This window comes from Carassius gibelio, chromosome B21, assembly GCF_023724105.1.
Source record: "Carassius gibelio isolate Cgi1373 ecotype wild population from Czech Republic chromosome B21, carGib1.2-hapl.c, whole genome shotgun sequence".
NCBI lineage: Eukaryota > Metazoa > Chordata > Actinopteri > Cypriniformes > Cyprinidae > Carassius > Carassius gibelio.
The window spans coordinates 26,652,674-26,672,372 of NC_068416.1; the positions used below are offsets into that span (position 1 = coordinate 26,652,674).

Here is a 19,699-nt window from a genome sequence, read left to right on the forward strand (position 1 = left end):
TGCATAATGTACAGTATACTGCAGGGATAGTATAGTATGAGGATTATGCTACTAGTGTGTTACTCCAAACATCTGGAGTCAATAATCATAAACACCTGAATCTGTTATGAATGAAAGGTTTTAAATATGCAGAATTGGTCAATGTTTGTTTACTTGTATGTTATTATATATTTTTTAGGGTGAAGAATTACCAGTATTTATTTTTTGTAAGGTTTTCCTTGACTATAAAGCATATTTTATTTTAGGGATGCACCGATATGGAAATTTTTGCCGATACCGATAATTCTTTAAATGTGAAAGCCGATAACCAATATGTTGGCCGATTTTATCTAAATCCACGTTTACATAATTTTTGAAAGCCTGATTACCAAAAAAAAGTCTCATCATTAAAAGGCATTAAACACTTCAACATAAATATATAACAAATTAAACAATATTTCACATATAATATCCGATGTTGAACCCTTAATCAGATTAAAAAGTTTGCAGTTAACCACTTCTGCATGTTGTTTTTAGGGATGGATATTGATTTTGATTTTTTTTTTTGTCAGTTTGAGGTTAAATCTGTGATGCACTCATTTGCTTCAGTTGGAAACACGCTCTCTGTTCTTTCATGTATTTTGTGCATGAATACTGTAGTGTACAAGTTATAGTATGCATAATTTATACTGCAGGAATAGTATAGTATTAGTATTATGCTACTAGTGTGTTACTCCAATCATCTGGAGTCAATAATCATAAAAATCATTTTATTTTAGGGATGCACTGATATGGAAATTTTGGGCCGATACCGATAACTGATAACCGATAACTGATAATTCTTTAAATATGAAAGCCGATAACAAATATGTTTGCCGATTTATATAGATCCACATTTTTACATCATTTTTAATACCTAAAAAAGTGTTATCATTAAAAGGCATTAAACTCTTCGACATAAATAACAAAATAAATAAATGAATTAAACGATATGTATTTAATAAACTGTGATTCTTTAGAAAATGTTTATTATATATATATAACTGTAAATTATATAATTATATACAGTATATAAAAATAAATATATATTTTTTCCAGGCCTTTGCTTGTTCATCTAGGCCAGTTATTCCACTTCCTCATTTGTGTGTTTCTGGAGTTTCCAACAATGCATTAATTTATGTCTGAGTGCTGTTTTCTTTTCTCGTCTCTCTCTTCTCAGTATTGCAGAGAACATGTCAGGAAACAGTCTGGTTTTACCCATAGTTCTGTGGGGCCGCAATGCACCCACTCACTGCATCTCCAGCCTGCTGGTGATGGACGATCTGACCACCATCATCACCGGCTGCCATGATGGACAGATCTGCATCTGGGACATGACCCCAGAGCTGGAGGTGAGAGGTCACGGCAAGGTCACGCATGGCTCGGTTTTGTCATCTTCCATGGGCTGGAATGTCATGAAGGTTATTAATCTCTCTGTATTGTTTGATGAGTTTCTGTGTGTGTCTGTGTGTTAAGATCAATCCTCGCGCTCTGTTGTTTGGACACACGGCTTCTGTCACCTGTCTGTCCAAGGCCAGCACAGGAAGTGACAAACAATACCTCGTCAGCGCCTCTGAGAGCGGGTGAGAGAGAGTTTATCATGGGCTCTTTAAGTGCAGGAAGCTGTGAGATAACATTGTGTTCAGACAGAGAGATGTGTGTCAGCTGAGACGTCTTTTATGTTTGTCATCAGGGAAATGTGTTTATGGGACGTCAATGATGGACGCTGCATTGAGTTCACCAAACTGGCCTGTGCACACACTGGAATACAGGTAACACACACACACACACACACTTTCCAACATCATAAGAACAGCTAACAAACGGCCTATGTATTAAAAAAATTATATATATATACTGCAATATTATTTAATATACAAAAATAATATATTCAAAAATAATAATATATTATTTATATGCAAACCACATGTCTAAAAGAAATGTATTTAGAGTTTTAGAATTAATAAAAAATAAAAAATATTTTTTTATGAATCAACACTGCATTAGAGTAATAGAGATTCTGCTATAAAGAACTCAAAGAGTCATAAATATGTATATTTATTCAAAATATTATAATTATAAATGCTAAAGCAAAACATGTATTTTTAAAATAAATGTTCTTACATCTTATATTCATGAAAAAATATATAAATTTAATTAATGTATGAATCATTTTTCATAAAACTCTGTCTCTCTTGCACAGTTTTACCAGTTCACCATCGGCACACAGAGGGAGGGCCGTCTTCTGTGCCATGGACATTACCCAGAAATCCTTGTAGTGGACGCTACCAGTCTCGAGGTCCTTTACTCGCTTGTGTCCAAGATTTCGCCTGACTGGATCAGTTCCATGAGCATCATTCGCTCGCATCGCACACAAGGTACCGCTGCGGTTTTGACTTGTGATGCATTTCAGGATTATAGGAGCTAATGCCTGTTAGCATTAGCCTGTTAGCAAGAAAAGGGAATGTGCACAGATAATGTACTCAGTGAAGTTCTCAATGTTTAAAATAATAATACAAGTACAGTTTTGGTCTTAAATGTCATTAAATGTCAAACTGCCAGAAAAAGTCGCTGCACACTTTTAAGCTACCAGCAAATGGCCATAAAATTGAAATCTACCAACTAAACTAAACGCATTTAAATTTTTTTATTAATTTTTAAAATTAAAAAAGTGCTACTTACAATTTTAGTTTTTAAGAAATACATACAAAAATACCTTGTATAATTTATTCAGAGATTGCCATGAAAATAGCCTTAATGCTTGCATGCCGTTAAAAAGTGAATGAATGAATTAATAAATATATTTTTTCATTAAATATTGTATATTTCATATTTTTTTGTAAATAATAGTGCAAATTCAGTAATGTTTTCACAACTACCAAAAAAATGATTTCATACTTGTAAACTGCTAGCAAAAATTATTTATTTTTTTCTAAATTAATCTACCAACTAAATTAATTAAATTACATATTTCAAAATTAAATTCTACTTTTTACATTTTAAAAATGACTTATTTAGAATTTATTTATATGTAAATGAATAAAGAGAATGTGATTTTTTTATTATTATTATTATTTCAATAGTTCTTTCATTTATTAAAAAATTAATTGCAAACTTGCAAAGCTACTATCTAATAGACCAAAACTTTAAATATTAAACAAAATTACTTCTGAACAAAATTACACATTTAAAAAAAAAAAAAATTTACAAATGACTTCTTCAAAATGTATTTATATGTAAAATAGATTGGTTTTATTTATTTTATATTCATTCATTAAAAAATTCTTAGCACAGCACTGAAAAACTACTATTCAATGTCCACAAAATTAAAATCTACCCACAAAATGAATTAAATTACACATTTAAAATCCATATAACTATTAAATTTGGTGTCCATAGAGATTAAGTTGAGAATAAACCAAAGTAATACTTTAACCACAGGCCGTAATGACTCTCAATCAGTTTTCTCACCAGTTAAAGTGTGTGTGTGTTTTAGAGGACACCGTGGTGGCCGTGTCTGTAACTGGGATTCTTAAGGTGTGGATCATCACCGCTGACGTCAGCAGGATGCAGGTGAACAGTTCAACTCAACCGTACATGTCATTAGACACGCGTTCTGGACAGAATGTGTGTGTCACAGAGTGTGTCCTGCTGGAGAATGAAAGTGTGTGTGTTTCCCGCAGGATCTGGACCCTGTTTTTGAGGAAGAGTCGAAGCCTATCTACTGTCAGGGCTGTCAGAGCATCTCGTTCTGCACGTTCACACAGCTCTCGCTGCTGGTGGTGTGCTCCAAGTACTGGAGGGTGAGTGTGTGTGTGTGTGTGTGTGTGAGTTTGAGTTTGCGATGTTGCTTCACGTTATGGGTTGAGTTATACACTGGTCTGTGCTGCAGGTGTTTGATGCGGGTGATTTCTCCCTGCTGTGTTCGGTCCCGAGCGAGAACAATCAGTCGTGGGTCGGAGGAGAATTCATCGCTGCTGATAAAGTCATAATCTGGACTGAAGATGGTTGCAGCTACATTTACAAACTACCGGCCAGGTAATGCAACAACACATGCTACTACAGCTGCACAGTTCATCGAAATAAATCCAAAATCCTGATATGGCTTAGTGCAATTATTGCATTGCAAAAGATGTGATCTAAATAAATATATGAGTGTTTCTAAGTGAAGCGCAGCTCTGTGTTTGTCATTTCACAGTAAACTGAGTTTGGGTCACTTATAACTTGCATTTACAAAATGCAACATGCACAGAATGCAACATGGCTATTTTATGTGCTAATCATTAAAATCTTCTAACGTGATACTTGCAAAATGGGATGTGCTTGGTTTATGGAAGTATATTAGATTTATTAATGTTTTTAAATTCGTGAAAGAGAACTTGCACTGTTCCTCAGGAAGATTACTGTGCATGCGCTCAGAATCTGAACAAAACACGGACATGTAAAGTCAACTTTTAGCTCAAGGTGCATGCCTAAATGGTCAAATACATGCAAAAATGTGTTAAAATGTGGTGTTTAGTGATTATTCATGTAAACCCTCGTTGGTCCTGTAATAAACTAATGTAAAGAGTTTGAATGAAATACGCATGCAAGGGTAAATTAGATCCGTGCAGCTCTTAAAGTGACAGCAGCCTAATATTCCTGCTGAAGACTAGTGTTCGACTGATATATGGGCAGTGCCAAAATATCGGCCGATATTTGCCAATTTTTTTCAAATATCGACCGATATTTGCCATTTTTTTTCAAATATCGACCGATATTTGCCTTTTTTTTTTTTATATATCGACCGATATTTGCGGTTTTTTTTTTTTTTAAATATCGGCCGATATTGCCCTTTTTTTATATATATATATATATATATATATATATCGACCGATATTTGCCTTTTTTTTTCACATATCGACCGATATTTGGCCTTTTTTTATATATATATATATATATATATATATCTCGACCGATATTTGCCTTTTTTTTATATATATATATATCAACCAATATTTGGCTTTTTTTCAAATATCGACCGATATTTGGCTTTTTTTTTTTAATATCGGATGATATTTGGCTTTTTTTTCTTCAAATATCGGCCGATATTTGCTACAAAGTACAGCTACAAAGTGTTGATCTACTCCTGCTAATCAGTCTGTGTGTGTTTCAGCTGTCTTCCAGCGAGCGAACACTTTCGCAGCAATGTGGGGAAGAAGTCTGAGGGTTCGATCCCTCCTCTGGTGTACAGCATAGCGGACCGCGCCGACAAACAGGTCAGAGACATGCACACATGAGGAAACAACTGTACACTCACTTGTGCTTTACAGACATGTCTGTTTATTCTTGGCCTTCAGATTCAGGCAGATTATGAAAGTGAACGTCATAGGTGTCTTGAGAGTATCAAAAATACAAGTTTTCACGTTTGTAAGGAAAGTTTAGAAGACAGACCTTTTCACTGATGAATCAGGAACGTGAATTTAGAAAGTAAATAGTCAGTTTTGATTTAAAGATTAGTTGATCTCAGCCAATCATTGAGCATTAAATGTCCTTCGTGTTTAAGTTCAGTTTCTTTATAAAAGCACTGCTGTTCAAAAGTTTGATGTTGGTGTGATTTTGAATGATTAAAAAAATAGTTAAAACAGTAAAATTGTGAAATATTATTACAATTTGAAATAATTTCTTTCTGTGTGAATATCTGTTAAAATGTAATTTATTTCTGTGATGCACAGCTGTATTTTCAGCATCATTCCTCCAGTCTTCAGTGTCACATGATCTTCAGAAATCATTATAATATGATGATTTACTGCTCAAGAAACATTTCTCATTATTATCAATGATGAAAACAGTTGTTCTGCACAATATTTTGTTGTAGAAACTTTGTATTTTAAAGAAATCTTTAGTAACATTATCAATGTCTATACTGTCACTTTTGGTCAATTTAATGTGTTTTTGCTGAATTAAATAATTACATTTCTTAACCCAAACCCACAAAAATATGATCAGAAACATTTCTTGTGGTGCATATCATCATATTATAATGATTTCTGAAGATCATGTGACACTGAAGACTGGAGGAATGATGCTGAAAATACAGCTGTGCATCACAGACATAAATTAGTTTAACATAAATTCACATATATAACAGTTCTCTTAAATTGTAAAAATATTTCACACATTTTACTGTATTTTTCTTCAAATAAATGCATCCAGATGAGACTTGATTTTTAAATTAAATTCAAGTTTGTGTATAGCGCGTAGTTCTTTTCTTCTACAGAAAATTCTTTCTATTTTAAAGTTTCTACATTATATTTAGTGCTGACTGTCAAGTTGATGTCCATATGGCAGAAATGTACAGTAAAATCATGCAGCTAGTTAATGACATAACCAAACAGATGGTGAACACCATTAACTACAGTAGAATGATTATATGTTGCGATAGTTAAAATAGTTTTGTATTCTAAATTAAATGTTAAATGAAACCCACAAGCTTTTGAACAGTGGTTTATGTGTTTAGTTTGTGTTCTGTCCTCGTGTATATGTTTGTGTGTAATCTGTGCCATGTTTGATTTCTGTATGATTTGCTCTCTGTCTGTTGTTGCCCCGGCCCAGCTGGAGGAGGGGTGGGAAGGGCAATGTGTTGTGGTGCGTCTTCCTGACAGCGCTTGTGATCCGGAGCTCTACACTCCTGAATTGCAATACATCCAGCGGCCTCTAGAGGCACCAGTAAGCCCAGCTGACAGTGAGACGCAGGGGCGAGGAAGCCCTCCATGCATAATAATATCACACAATATGCAAGATTTCAGTTTGACATTATCTGTTCTGTTAAAAAATAACATATTTCTCATGTGTGAATATGATTGGATGTACTGAGAGCTTCCTGTGGCGTTCCTGCCTCTCTTTTGCTGTCTGTCTAATAGTCACTCACTCTGATTCGCTAAGTCTCTAAGTCTCATGCTCCTCCCACTAAAAACGACCAATCATTGGCCTTTCTCATTAGTCTTCACTTAGTGAAGATGCATGCAAAGTCCCAGAGCTTCTTCTACAGTCGCTTGTTTTAGTCTGATGCATTCAGTTAATAAAAAAAGTGTTGATTTGGTCTTGATGGAAGCCTGTTTCCACCACGGAATAAAAAATAAAAAAGCTAATTATGACTTTCTCAGACTGTATATATATTACGACGGCGTTTTAGTGGCACGTAAAAAAAAAAAAATCTAAGATTACGAGATTTTAGTCGAAATAATACGAGAATGAAGTCGGAATGTTACGAGAATAAAGTCTAAATATTACGAGAATAAAGTCGGAATGTTACGAGAATAAAGTCGGAATGTTACTAGAATAAAGTCGGAATGTTACTAGAATAAAGTCGGAATGTTACGAGAATAAAGTCGGAATGTTACGAGAATAAAGTCGGAATGTTACGAGAATAAAGTCGGAATGTTACGAGAATAAAGTCGGAATGTTACGAGAATAAAGTCGGAATGTTACGAGAATAAAGTCGGAATGTTACGAGAATAAAGTCGAAATGTTACGAGAATAAAGTCGAAATGTTATGTTTTGAGAGTAAAGTGGAAATGTTAGAGAGTAAAGTGGAAATGTTGCGAGAGTAAAGTGGAAATGTTGCGAGAGTAAAGTGGAAATGTTGCGAGAGTAAAGTGGAAATGTTGCGAGAGTAAAGTGGAAATGTTGCGAGAGTAAAGTGGAAATGTTGCGAGAGTAAAGTGGAAATGTTGCGAGAGTAAAGTGGAAATGTTGCGAGAGTAAAGTGGAAATGTTGCGAGAGTAAAGTGGAAATGTTGCGAGAGTAAAGTGGAAATGTTGCGAGAGTAAAGTGGAAATGTTGCGAGAGTAAAGTGGAAATGTTGCGAGAGTAAATTGGAAATGTTGCGAGAGTAAAGTGGAAATGTTGCGAGAGTAAAGTGGAAATGTTACGAGAATAAAGTGGAATTGTTGCGAAATGTTGCGAGAATAAAGTGGAAGTATATATATATATATATATTTCAAAGGCGTTTTAGTGCCATGTTGAAAAAAAATATATATAAAGCAGTTCTTATCTTTCTGCGAACTATTACTTTATATCACTCAATTAAAACTTTATAACTCACATTTATGAGATAAAACTGATGGAAACTCCCAACTGTGAGAAGAAAAGTCACAATCACCTTTTTATTTTCTGTTCAGTGGCAGAAAAGGGCTTCCGTAGGTCTTTTTATATTCTTAAACGTGATATTATTAGAGCTGTGTGAAGTGTGCTGCTCTCTGGTTGTCTTCAGCTGATCTCTGTGTGTTTTTGGTTGTGTATTCAGCATGTTTTAGCGTGAAGGTTTGGACGTGTGTGTGTGTTTATCAGTGAAAGCTCAGCGGTGGAACTTTGCACTGTTCTCAATACAGGATTTAGCTTTGAGAATTCAGAGGACATACATCAGATTTATATGATGCATCGAACAGTTAAAAATGGTCATCTTTCATGCCACTTCAGACACATGACATGATAAACACCAAGAGGAATTTTACATTTAAAACATCATGTATGAACAAATGTAAAATCAGTTTTTCACACCAGAATAATTTGCACAGAACCTAATTGGTTTCTTTTTTCTTTTTTTTTTTTTATATTATTACTTTTAGCAGTAATAATTTACAGTATATTTTTTGTGACCATGCATATATCTCGGTTGGGAATGTTTTTATCAGCAGGGATTTTATTCGATGGATTCCTTTCACATTTTAAAGTGATTTATATAAGGGATTATTAAAACAAATCTTTTACATGGCACAAACCTCCAATTATTATCATGCTCATGCAAGGGACCTAAAATTTATAAGACAACTATATATTTTCATGTATAAAAATCTATTTTTTATTGTAAAAAATGTATATTATATATATATATATAAAAAGTTTTTTATTTTATTCTAATATGTTAAGATGTTAATTTTATTCAAATTTTAATTTAAATATTTGTATATACTCGTTTTAATACATTTTTATTATGCACTTTTATTATTTACATATTTTAATCTATTTTTCATTTATTTTAAGCAATTAGTTTATTTTAATCTATTATTTATTTAGTCTAATCTACAGTTTTTTATTATTTATTTTAATCTACTTTTTTATTATTTGTGCAGTTTTTGCTTTTGACTTTATTTATCGTTTATTTATTTCAATGCACCTTTTATTTTTTTATCATCTTTTAGTTTATTGTACCAGTTTTATTTATTAAATTCACATTTTTATTTTATTTATTTTTTATTCACTTTCTCTCTAAACTTTTTCGGAGACCCCTATCACTCCGTTGTGGGCCTTTAAATCAGCTGTAACTCATTGTGGTGAAAAACCAACTCCATATTGTGCTCATTCTGCGTCAGTATGTGCGCATCATCTGTTCCTCAGCCATGATCCTGCATGAGCTGATGATTTCCCTGATGACGCTCATGTTTAACAGCTTCCATGCACACATCGCTCAGAGTTCAGCAGCGGCTCATAGATGCTTCAGCAGGCTCTGTCTGGAGACGTTAACGTTTCTGTCTCCTGCAGCTCCTGATTTGTCCTCCTGTGACGCGCTTCTTCTTCGGACGGAGAGAGCCGTTCCACAAACTGCTGATCCAGGGCGACTCTGCGGGGCGACTGACGGTGTGGAGCATCCCCGAGACGTCCCCCTTACAGCCGCTGTCCTCCGCCGCAGGTACACTCGCGTTCACTCGGGTACAACTGTGTTCAACAAAATGTTTTTTTATTATTTTATAAAAACTGAATATTATACTTCAGCAAAACAACAAAACAAAAGAAAGAAAAAAAAAGTTTTTCATTAACTTAATCTTATGCTTTTATGCTTACTCGTTGCAAAAAAATAAACCAAAGAGCAAATTTTTTACTTTTTAACAAACGTAAAAAATCTTATTATTTTATTAAACCAAGTAGTATTCTTCAAACACATAACTAAAACAAAGAAAACAAAACAAAAAAAGAACATTTTTGAAACCGTATTAAAAACATGATTTTTTTTTAATAAACTGAAAATTATACTTCTCACACATTACAAAAAATAAGCATGAGAAAATGTATATGATATTTTATAAAATATAATAGCCTTTATTATAATTTAAAATATAAATAATACATATAATGTATATTTAATATAATTGTAAATATTTTTCATTTGTCCACTAATTGAATATTATAATACAGTATTGTAACTATTTTAAAAAGTTCTAAATATTAAAAACAATGTAGCAATTTTTTCAGCTTCTTTAAAAAACGGATTATTATATTTTCAGTGTTCTTTTGCATGAACTGATTATTTTAAACAATATTTTAATGGAATATAACAAATGGAATATTGTAAATATCAATGTAACAATTTTAAAACAGTATTGTTACTTAAAGCTTTTCTGCACAAATTGTGAATATTGTAAACAAAATAAAAAATGTTATATTATAAATGACATTGTGTTTTGCCTTTTCATAAACTAATACATATTATATATAATAACCATAAATGTAACTATTAATTTTTAATATTATTATTATACATGTTTTTCACAACCTGACAATTATATTATTAATATTATAAATATTATATTTATTTTTTACCACAAATTATGTATATTAGATATTTTATACACAATTGTAATTATTTTGTAACTTTTTTAATAAACTAAATGTTATAAAAAGTATTGTATCTATTCTTTAATAGCAGCATTGCAGCTATTATTAAGCCGTTTCCACAAACTTAATATTATAAATAGTATTGTAACTATTTTTGTCTTTGCAAACTCTGAATATAAACAGTGCTGAAACTATTTGCTTGTAACATTTTCTCACTTTTTTAACATTTGTAAAAAATAAATAAATACATTTCAACAGAGGTAGTGTGGAAAAGCAGCTATGTGGTTTCCTGAAGTTTACAACACAGATTCTCTTGCATCATTATTTTAACAGTTAAACGTGAGGTCGCATGAAAAACGGAAGAACAAGTAATAACACTGAAGCATAATAATCTTTGAAATTCAGTTAATCATAGCGGCATCCAAAGTACTGTATGCAGTATTCATAATAAACTGTGCATGATGTAATAAGCTAGTATAGATCTGTTGAGTGTGACTCTGCTGTGTGTGTTCAGTACTGCATCACACACACTGCCCTCTAGTGTCCACTCGTGGACTCTGCCTCCTGCATCCGAGAGGTCTCTAACAGCACAGGAACACATGCATGTCCTGCTGATGTTGATGAAATGCTTTCCTCTGTGTCCTCCAGAGCTGCAGGTGTCGGCCAGCATCAGTCTGCAGGAGGCCTTTGATAAGTTACTGCCGTCTCCGGCCGGCATCATTGACCAGCTGAGCGTCCTGCACGGCTCTAACGAACCCATTAAGGTGACGGCGAGCGTGTACATCCCGTCCCAGGGCCGACTGGTGTGTGGACGAGAGGACGGCAGCATCGTTCTGGTTCCTGCGACACAGACGGCCATCGTTCAGCTGCTGCAGGGAGAACACATGCTGCGCAGGGGTGACTCACTCTTACCCAGATATTACTGTTTCATCATAATCTCATATATATATCATCTGTAACAACTATTAGGTTTTAATATAAATATATTTATTTTATTATTTATTATGTATAAACATGCCTTATTAGATTTATTTACAATAATAAGAATTATTTTTATTAAAGTTACATTTTATATTAATATTAAATGTCATTATAATATTTTTGATCATATTTATCTACAACATCAGTAATTATAGTATTTTATTATTATAATTTTTTTTTTATATTGTATTATATTAATGTTGCATTCATTATATTATTATATTATCATATTATCATTCAACAATCTGCAATACATATTATGCATTTATATTTTAAATTTTTTTTCTTAAGTATTAGCACACTATTATTGCTTTTAATATTACTTTTATTATTATGATTATATTTTATAATAATATATGCATTATATTATTAATAGAATTGTTAAATATAAATATTATATAAATATTATGTTTATGAATATATTTGTATTTATTACGATTATAATTACTAATAACAATAACAACAGTATTACCTGCATTACCTGTTTTCCAGAGGATTATATTACAAAACAATTTTTTATTTTGTTTTGTATTGCTCTCAGGATTTAGCACACTATTTTTGCTATTAATATAATAATAATAATAATTATTATTATTATTATTATTATATTTTTATTAATATATATATATATATATATATATATATATATATATATATATATATATATATGTATGTTTACATTTTTTATATATGTATATGTTTTATTATTATTATTAATAACAGTATTATCTGCAACAGAGTTTTTAGAAGATATATATATGTAGCAACACAATACCAATAACCAGTATTTTTGTTTTTTTGTTTTACAGTGCTCTCTCAGTATTAAGCACACTATTATTTCTTTTAATATTGCTATTTTTATATTATTATATATTATGCATTTATGAAATAATAATAAAAAATACATAATTATTATTGTTGAATTATTATATATGATTTTAATAATATGTATGCCTGTATAAATACATATTTAAAAAAAAAAATATTTTTATTATTATTATTTTTATTATTATTATTATTATAACAGTATTCTGCAGCAGTGTTTTCGACTGGATGATGTTTTTTGATTTCCCATGACAATGTCGAATGAAGCCCTGATCAGTGTGTGTGCGTGTGTGTGTGTGTGTGTGTGCAGGCTGGCCTCCCCACCGTACTCTCCGAGGTCACAGGCACAAGGTGACGTGTCTGCTGTACCCTCACCAGGTCTCTCCGCGCTACGATCAGCGCTCGCTGGTGTCCGGCGGCGTCGACTTCTCCGTCATCATCTGGGACATCTTCACCGGAGAGATGAAGCACATCTTCTGCATTCACGGAGGAGAAATCACACAGCTGATCGTGCCTCCGGAGAACTGCAGCGTAAGCTTCCTCAACACACACCACAAGACTGTATGACAGCTGTCAGCACTCAGTGGGCGGGGCTTGTGCTCCAGATACTCCCTCTGATTGGTCAAGTGTGTATGTGGACTCTTATCACAGCTCTTTTAGTTGATGCTGGCGTGATTCGTTTAAGAACTGATATATTCAGTATTTACATTTACATTTAGTCATTTAGAAGATGCTTTTATCCAAAAAATGATGATGATGATGATAGTAATAATATGTAAGTGCTATGACAAGTCTCAGTTAGCTTAATGCAGTACACATAGCAAGGTTTATATATATATAAACAATAAAAAGAAAAGAAGCAATAAAAATAACTATTTCAATAAATATTTAAGATCGGTGGTAGGGTTTAATTTATTAAGATGATGATGATTATGATAGTTATTATTATTAATGTTATTATTTGTATCATTATTATTATTTATACCCGTAATTAATAAGAACAGTTTTATATAATTATGTGTTATTTTAGTGTTTTATTTTTTCATTAACCAAGCAAAAAATACATTATATCAGTCGTAATATTAATTATCAGCCGTATTATAAGTATCCATAATAAAAAAAATAATTAGCAGCTTTTTTGGTATCGGGCATAATTTTATGTTTTGCTATTAATAATCATAAATCCTACATGAGCAAATGCAGTAAAGCACCTTTTGTTTGCTTTAAAAAAAATATGCAAAATGTGATAAAGATTTTAATTTTAGATTTATATTATCATTTTAAATTTGTATAATGAATCTTGTATTTATATATAATATATCTATTTATTATAATTATCTATATAATTTTCCATTTTCATTTTAATCTCAGTTTTAGTAATTTTGTTGTCTTTTTATATAGTTTTAAATAATTTTCATAATTTTTATTTTTATATTATATTATAATAGATTTTATTTGTTTTGTTATTTTTTTGTGTACATTTTTTTTAATTAATTTCTAATATGTAGCAAAGAAATTAAATATCTTTATCTAATTTTTATTTCTTTATCTTTTATCTTTTTTTTAAAAAATGTGTATAGTTTTTATCCATTTTTAATTCAGTTGTAGTTATTTTAGAACTTTAGAACTAAACGAAGAATGATAAATGTTACCTTTTGCAACTATCTGAAAGAAAATAAGTTAAAAAGATAATTTCAGATAATGTTTATTTGAAACATTATGTATTTATCTGTTTATTTATTCACAGTGTCAGCCAGATTAGTCACTGTGCTGAGGTTTCTCTACGAGTCTTCAGTCATTATTACTCACAAACATAAACCACAGACGGCGTTCAGGCTTTCTTCACTGCTCCTAAAGGTTCCTCTCCAGACATTGAAAAGTTCATCCGGCTCTCGACGGCCGTAGAATTTCTGATCTCTGAGTCTCACCTCGGTGACCAATTAGACAGACTTTCTGCACTAAATGTCAGAAGAGCCGGCCGCGCTGTTGTCATGGAAAAGCTTAAGTCCTGCTTGACCTTTGCTGCAGGATTTGTATTGTAAGGCAGACCCTGAGTGACCTTACGTCCAGTTTAATTTGATTCGCACTGATATCATTTCTACTTTCATTGTTGGCAGCTTCGGACTTCTCTGAGGTGTTTTTTCGATGTTGTTGGCATTTAATGATTCGCCGGGTGTTTTTTTGTTGGTGTGAATAAAGCGAGACAGGATCGATTGGAGAGACTGTTTTTACCACGAATGAAAGTCGTGCATTTTGACCCTTTAATAAACGGCTGATGTAACCTGAAATAAACTTTATTAGACTTTGAATAGAAAACTTTTTTATTTTTTGTGTAAAAGTAATAATAAAAAATAATAATTATTAAATATCTTGCTTGTAATTTCATTATCAGTAGAATTAACTAACAATTTGAGTGAAAATTCTAAATCCTGCTTTTTTGAGTGCAGAGTAAAGAGTTAAAAACGTTAACTTAATATTAATTAGAATCTTCATTCTTGACCAATTACAGCAGCGTTTGAGCTGATAGGCCCCGCCCATTCTCACATCCCACAGTTTCATATCAGTTGTCATTATATTTTATGCTAATTCTATCAAATGTTTTCCTACAAATGAAAATCAGGTCCTTTGACCCATAAATCAGCTGGTGTGTTTTCTCTTGTTTTGTGTATTTTATCTCTAGCATGTTTAATAATCTTGTTTGTTTTATTTGTATTTAATTTTATTTAAACCTGAGTATTCTGAATATTTGTAAAATAAAATTAAAATTGCTTGTAATTTTCTTCATTTTGAAAATCACTTTGGAAAGAAATGTCTGCTAAATGAATAAATAATCCATGAAAAATGATTGACCAATCAGAGACAACGTCTGCATTGTTAAGCTCCGCCTTTTCTTGGGTAGATGTCGTCAAGTTTCACACTAATTATATAAAAAAATAGACTAATAAAGTCATTATAAATTAGCTGATATGTGACATTACTAACTTTGAAAAAAACATTAATAGGCATAGAATAAATAGTACAGAGTAAAAGGTTTAAAATGCTTTAAATATGAATTACTCCCATTATTATTATTTTTACTTCTACTTGCATATTTACTAATCTAGTTATGTATGTATTTATTTATATATAACCTGCCATTGTGTATTGTTAATATATTTTTCTCTTTGAAAAATATCTTATAATGTTTCTTTCTTAGTGTTATTTTAGTATTATCTAAATAATACTATTATAGTATTATTATATTTAAAATATAATTTACTATTTCCATTTTAAATTTAGTTAAAGTTTTAGTAACGTTGTATTTTTTTATCTTTATATATATATATATATATATATATATATATATATATATATATATATATATATATATATATAATAAAAATGCAGCCTTGGTAATTAGCTAAAATAAAATATATATTTTTAAATATTTTATTTTTATAATTTAATTTAATTTTGTTACCCTTCTTCAATTGTGACTTTATTTTGATAAAAACATCAGCTAAATGAATATACTTCCATGAAAATTCTTGACCAATCAGAAGCAGCACCTGCATTGCTAAGCCCCGCCTCCCCTGCTCTGCTTGTCCGTGTGTTTAGGGCCGTGTGTGAGTGTGTAGTTATGCCGGTGTGTGTGTGTGTGTGTGTGTGTGTGTGTGTGTGTGTGTGTGTGTGTGTGTGTGTGTGTGTGTGTGTGTGTGTTTCAGACGCGCGTGCAGCACTGTGTGTGTTCGGTGGCCAGCGATCACTCCGTCGGTCTGCTCAGTCTGAGGGAGAGGAAGTGCATCATGCTGGCGTCCAGACATCTCTTCCCCATCCAGGTCATCAAGTGGAGGCCGTGTGATGATTACCTGGTGGTGGGCTGCTCCGACGGCTCCGTCTACGTCTGGCAGATGGACACAGGTGAGCCTGGGCCCGGGGTCAGAGGTCATGTTCACGGTAGCCTAGCAATGGTGCATCTTGGTTCATTAATATTGAATGCAAGTTATGTGTAAATATATTGGCTATGTTTCAGATCAGATTTATAACGTCTTCTTGATTTGAAATCAATCGTTTTGTAATGTGAAGTGGTTCAGCACTGAGTTATTCATTTATCCCTTCAGTTTATTTTACATTGGTTGCTATTGGATATTATAGAGCACTAATGTAGTTTAGATTAATATTAAGAATTCGGTTTTATTTTTATATACAGGTGCTAATCATATAATGAGAATATGATCAAAAAGTTGATTTCACTAATTCCATCCAAAAAGTGAAACTTGTATGTTATATTCAATCATTACACACAGAACTAAGGAAAATCCAAAAATCTAAATCTCTGAAAATTAGAATATTGTGAAAAGGTTAAATATTGGTGCCAGACTCTAATCAGTTAATTAACTCAAAACACCTGCAAAGCCTTTAAATGGTCTCTCAGTCTAGTTCTGTAGGCTACACAATCATGGGGAAGACTGCTGACCTGACAGTTGTCCAAAAGACAACCGTTGACACCTTGCACACGGAGGGCAAGACACAAAAGGTTATTACAAAAGAGGCTGGCTGTTCACAGAGCTCTGTGTCCAAGCACATTAATAGAGAGGCAAGGGAAGGAAAAGATGTGATAGAAAAAAGTGTATAAGCAATAGGGATAACCACACCCTGGAAAGGATTTTGAAACAAAACCCTTTCAAAAATGTGGGGGAGATTCACAAAGAGTGGACTGCAGCTGGAGTCAGTGCTTCAAGAATCACTACACACAGACGTCTGCAAGACATGGGTTTCAGCTTCGCATTCCTTGTGTCAAGACACTCTTGAACAACAGACAGCGTCAGAAGAGTCTCGCTTCAAAAAGGACTGGACTGTTGCTGAGTGGTCCACAGTTATGTTCTCTGATGAAAGTACATTTAGCTTTTCCTTTGGAAATCAGGGTCCCAGAGTCTGGAGGAAGAGAGGAGAGGCACACAATCCACGTTGCTTGAGGTTCAGTGTAAGTTTCCACAGTCAGTGATGGTTTGGGGTGCCATGTCATCTGCTGGTGTTGGTCCACTGTGTTTTCTGAGGTCAAAGGTCAACACAGCCATGTACCAGGAAGTTTTAGAGCACTTCATGCTTCCTGCTGCTGAACAACTTTATGGAGATGCAGAATTCATTTTCCAACAGGACTCTGCACCTGCACACAGTGCCAAAACTACCAGTGCCTGGTTTAAGGACCATGGTATCCCTGTTCTTAATTGGCCAGAAAACTCACCCGACCTTAACCCCATAGAAAATCTGTGGGGTATTGTGAAGAGGAAGATGTGAGATGCCAGACCCAAGAATGCAGAAGAGCTGAAGGCCACTATCAGAGCATCCTGGTCTCTCATAACACCTGAGCAGTGCCACAGACGGATCCACTCCATGCCACGCCGCATTGCTGCAGGAATTCAGACACAAGGAGACACAACTAAGTACTGAGTGCTGTACATGCTCATACTTTTCATGTTCATACTTTTTAGTTGGCCAAGATTTCTAAAAATCCTTTCTTTGTATTGGCCTTAAGTTATATTCTAATTTTCTGAGATACTGAATTTGAGATTTTCCTTAGTTGTCAGTTATAATCATCAAAATTAAATGAAATAAACATTTGAAATATATCAGTTTGTGTGTAATGAATGAATATAATATACAAGTTTCACTTTTTGAATAGAATTAGTGAAATAAATCAACTTTTTGATGATATTCTAATTATATGACCAGCACCTGTAATCCCTTTTTATATATATATATATTTTTTTTTTTTAATGTTATTTAGCTTTTAATTATGTTTATTAAAATGTTAGTTTTTGGAATTCTAGTGCTTGAACTTATTTTGTTTTACAATATTTTGTTTTATAATAATGTTTTCATTTAAAAAAAAATTCTGTTTTAAATTTTCAGTTAAATTTATTTAATATGAAGCTTTTTATAATTTTTTTCAGTTATCATTTTAGTAATTTGTTCTTAATTAAATTTTTTTTTATTTATACCTTTATGTTATTTCAGATTTCAATTTGATGATTTTAATACTTAAAATTATTTATTTAACATTAATTTCAGTATTATTTTTTTTAATTTAAGTTTTAGTAACTTTAGTGCTTACATTTATTTAATTGTATTTTGTATGTAATTTTAGTTAACGTTTCATTCATTTTGCTGTTTTTTTTTTTTTAATATATATTTTTTAATTTCAGTTTTAGTTGTTTTAGCCCTTTCAAATAAACTAAATGAAAATTACAATTTAAATTTTTTTATTTTTATTTCAAATAACACATGTTTTCAGTGGTTTTAGTTCTAGTTGCTGACAGTAGCCCTTCCACAGAAGCGGATAACTCTTTGTGTGTGTGTGTGTGTGTGTGTGTGTGTCTCAGGAGCGCTGGACCGCTGTGTGATGGGAATAACGGCGGTGGAGATTCTGAACGCGTGTGATGAGGTTGTTCCCGCAGCTATGGACTCCCTCAATCACCCCGCGGTGAACCTGAAGCAGGCCATGACCCGCCGCAGTCTGGCAGCGCTCAAGAACATGGCCCAACACAAGCTGCAGACGCTCGCCACCAACCTGCTCGCGGCCGACAACGCCGACAAGGTGAGACGCCTCCAGAACCAACAGTTGTTAGGATGCGACAATATTTAGCTGAAAATCTGGAATCTGAGGGTGCAAAAAAATCTAAATATTGAGAAAATCATCTTTAAAGTGTCCAAATGAATTCATAGTAATGCATATTAATTATCAAAAATACAGTTTTAATATATTTACGCTAGGACATTTACAAAATATCTTCAATGAACATGATCTTTACTTAATATCTTAATGATTTTTGGCATTAAATTAAAAATTGATAATTTTGACTCATACTATTAAAGAACTAAAGTAGATACATTTTTTTTTTTTTAATCATTCGTTATATTTAGGTGCAAGGAGTTTTGGTATTATTTTAATGAACATAAGTTCTATTTTCCACCCAAGTTTCCTTACTGTAATTTAAAACTGTTAAGAATATGAATGAAAATCTTCCCGTCAGTACACAATGGGTCTGTGTTTAATACTGTGGTTGAATGAAAGGCTTGTGTCTCTGTGTAGCAGCTCTGGTGTCCTCTAGAGGGCAGTGTGTCTCCATCCAGCTCTGCTCTCACAGGCTCCACAACTGTGCTGCTGTATGCAGATTATAAAGCCATGCATGCTGTCAGATTCATCTTTGATCATTTGGCTAAAACTACAATTACGTCCATGTTTTCATCCAAAGTGACATGCATTGCGTGCTATCACTTCATGCAATCCTGAATCCAGCA

The 19,699-nt window shown here is 32.6% G+C and overlaps 1 protein-coding gene across 2 annotated transcripts in view; it reads left to right on the forward strand.

Annotated features, from left to right (window-relative positions):
• LOC127985783 (WD repeat-containing protein 7) overlaps positions 1 to 19,699 on the forward strand; it is a 93,705-nt gene that overhangs the window by 2,447 nt on the left and 71,559 nt on the right. For both annotated transcript variants that reach the window (XM_052587946.1, XM_052587947.1), the window contains exons 2-14: positions 1,199 to 1,370; positions 1,495 to 1,601; positions 1,712 to 1,790; positions 2,222 to 2,396; positions 3,515 to 3,591; positions 3,702 to 3,821; positions 3,911 to 4,056; positions 5,174 to 5,276; positions 9,542 to 9,689; positions 11,261 to 11,509; positions 12,729 to 12,949; positions 16,123 to 16,318; positions 18,781 to 18,995. In XM_052587946.1, coding sequence (XP_052443906.1) covers positions 1,212 to 1,370; positions 1,495 to 1,601; positions 1,712 to 1,790; positions 2,222 to 2,396; positions 3,515 to 3,591; positions 3,702 to 3,821; positions 3,911 to 4,056; positions 5,174 to 5,276; positions 9,542 to 9,689; positions 11,261 to 11,509; positions 12,729 to 12,949; positions 16,123 to 16,318; positions 18,781 to 18,995 — 1,995 coding nt within the window. In that variant the 5' untranslated portion in view covers positions 1,199 to 1,211. The remainder of the gene's footprint in view (positions 1 to 1,198; positions 1,371 to 1,494; positions 1,602 to 1,711; positions 1,791 to 2,221; positions 2,397 to 3,514; positions 3,592 to 3,701; positions 3,822 to 3,910; positions 4,057 to 5,173; positions 5,277 to 9,541; positions 9,690 to 11,260; positions 11,510 to 12,728; positions 12,950 to 16,122; positions 16,319 to 18,780; positions 18,996 to 19,699) is intronic.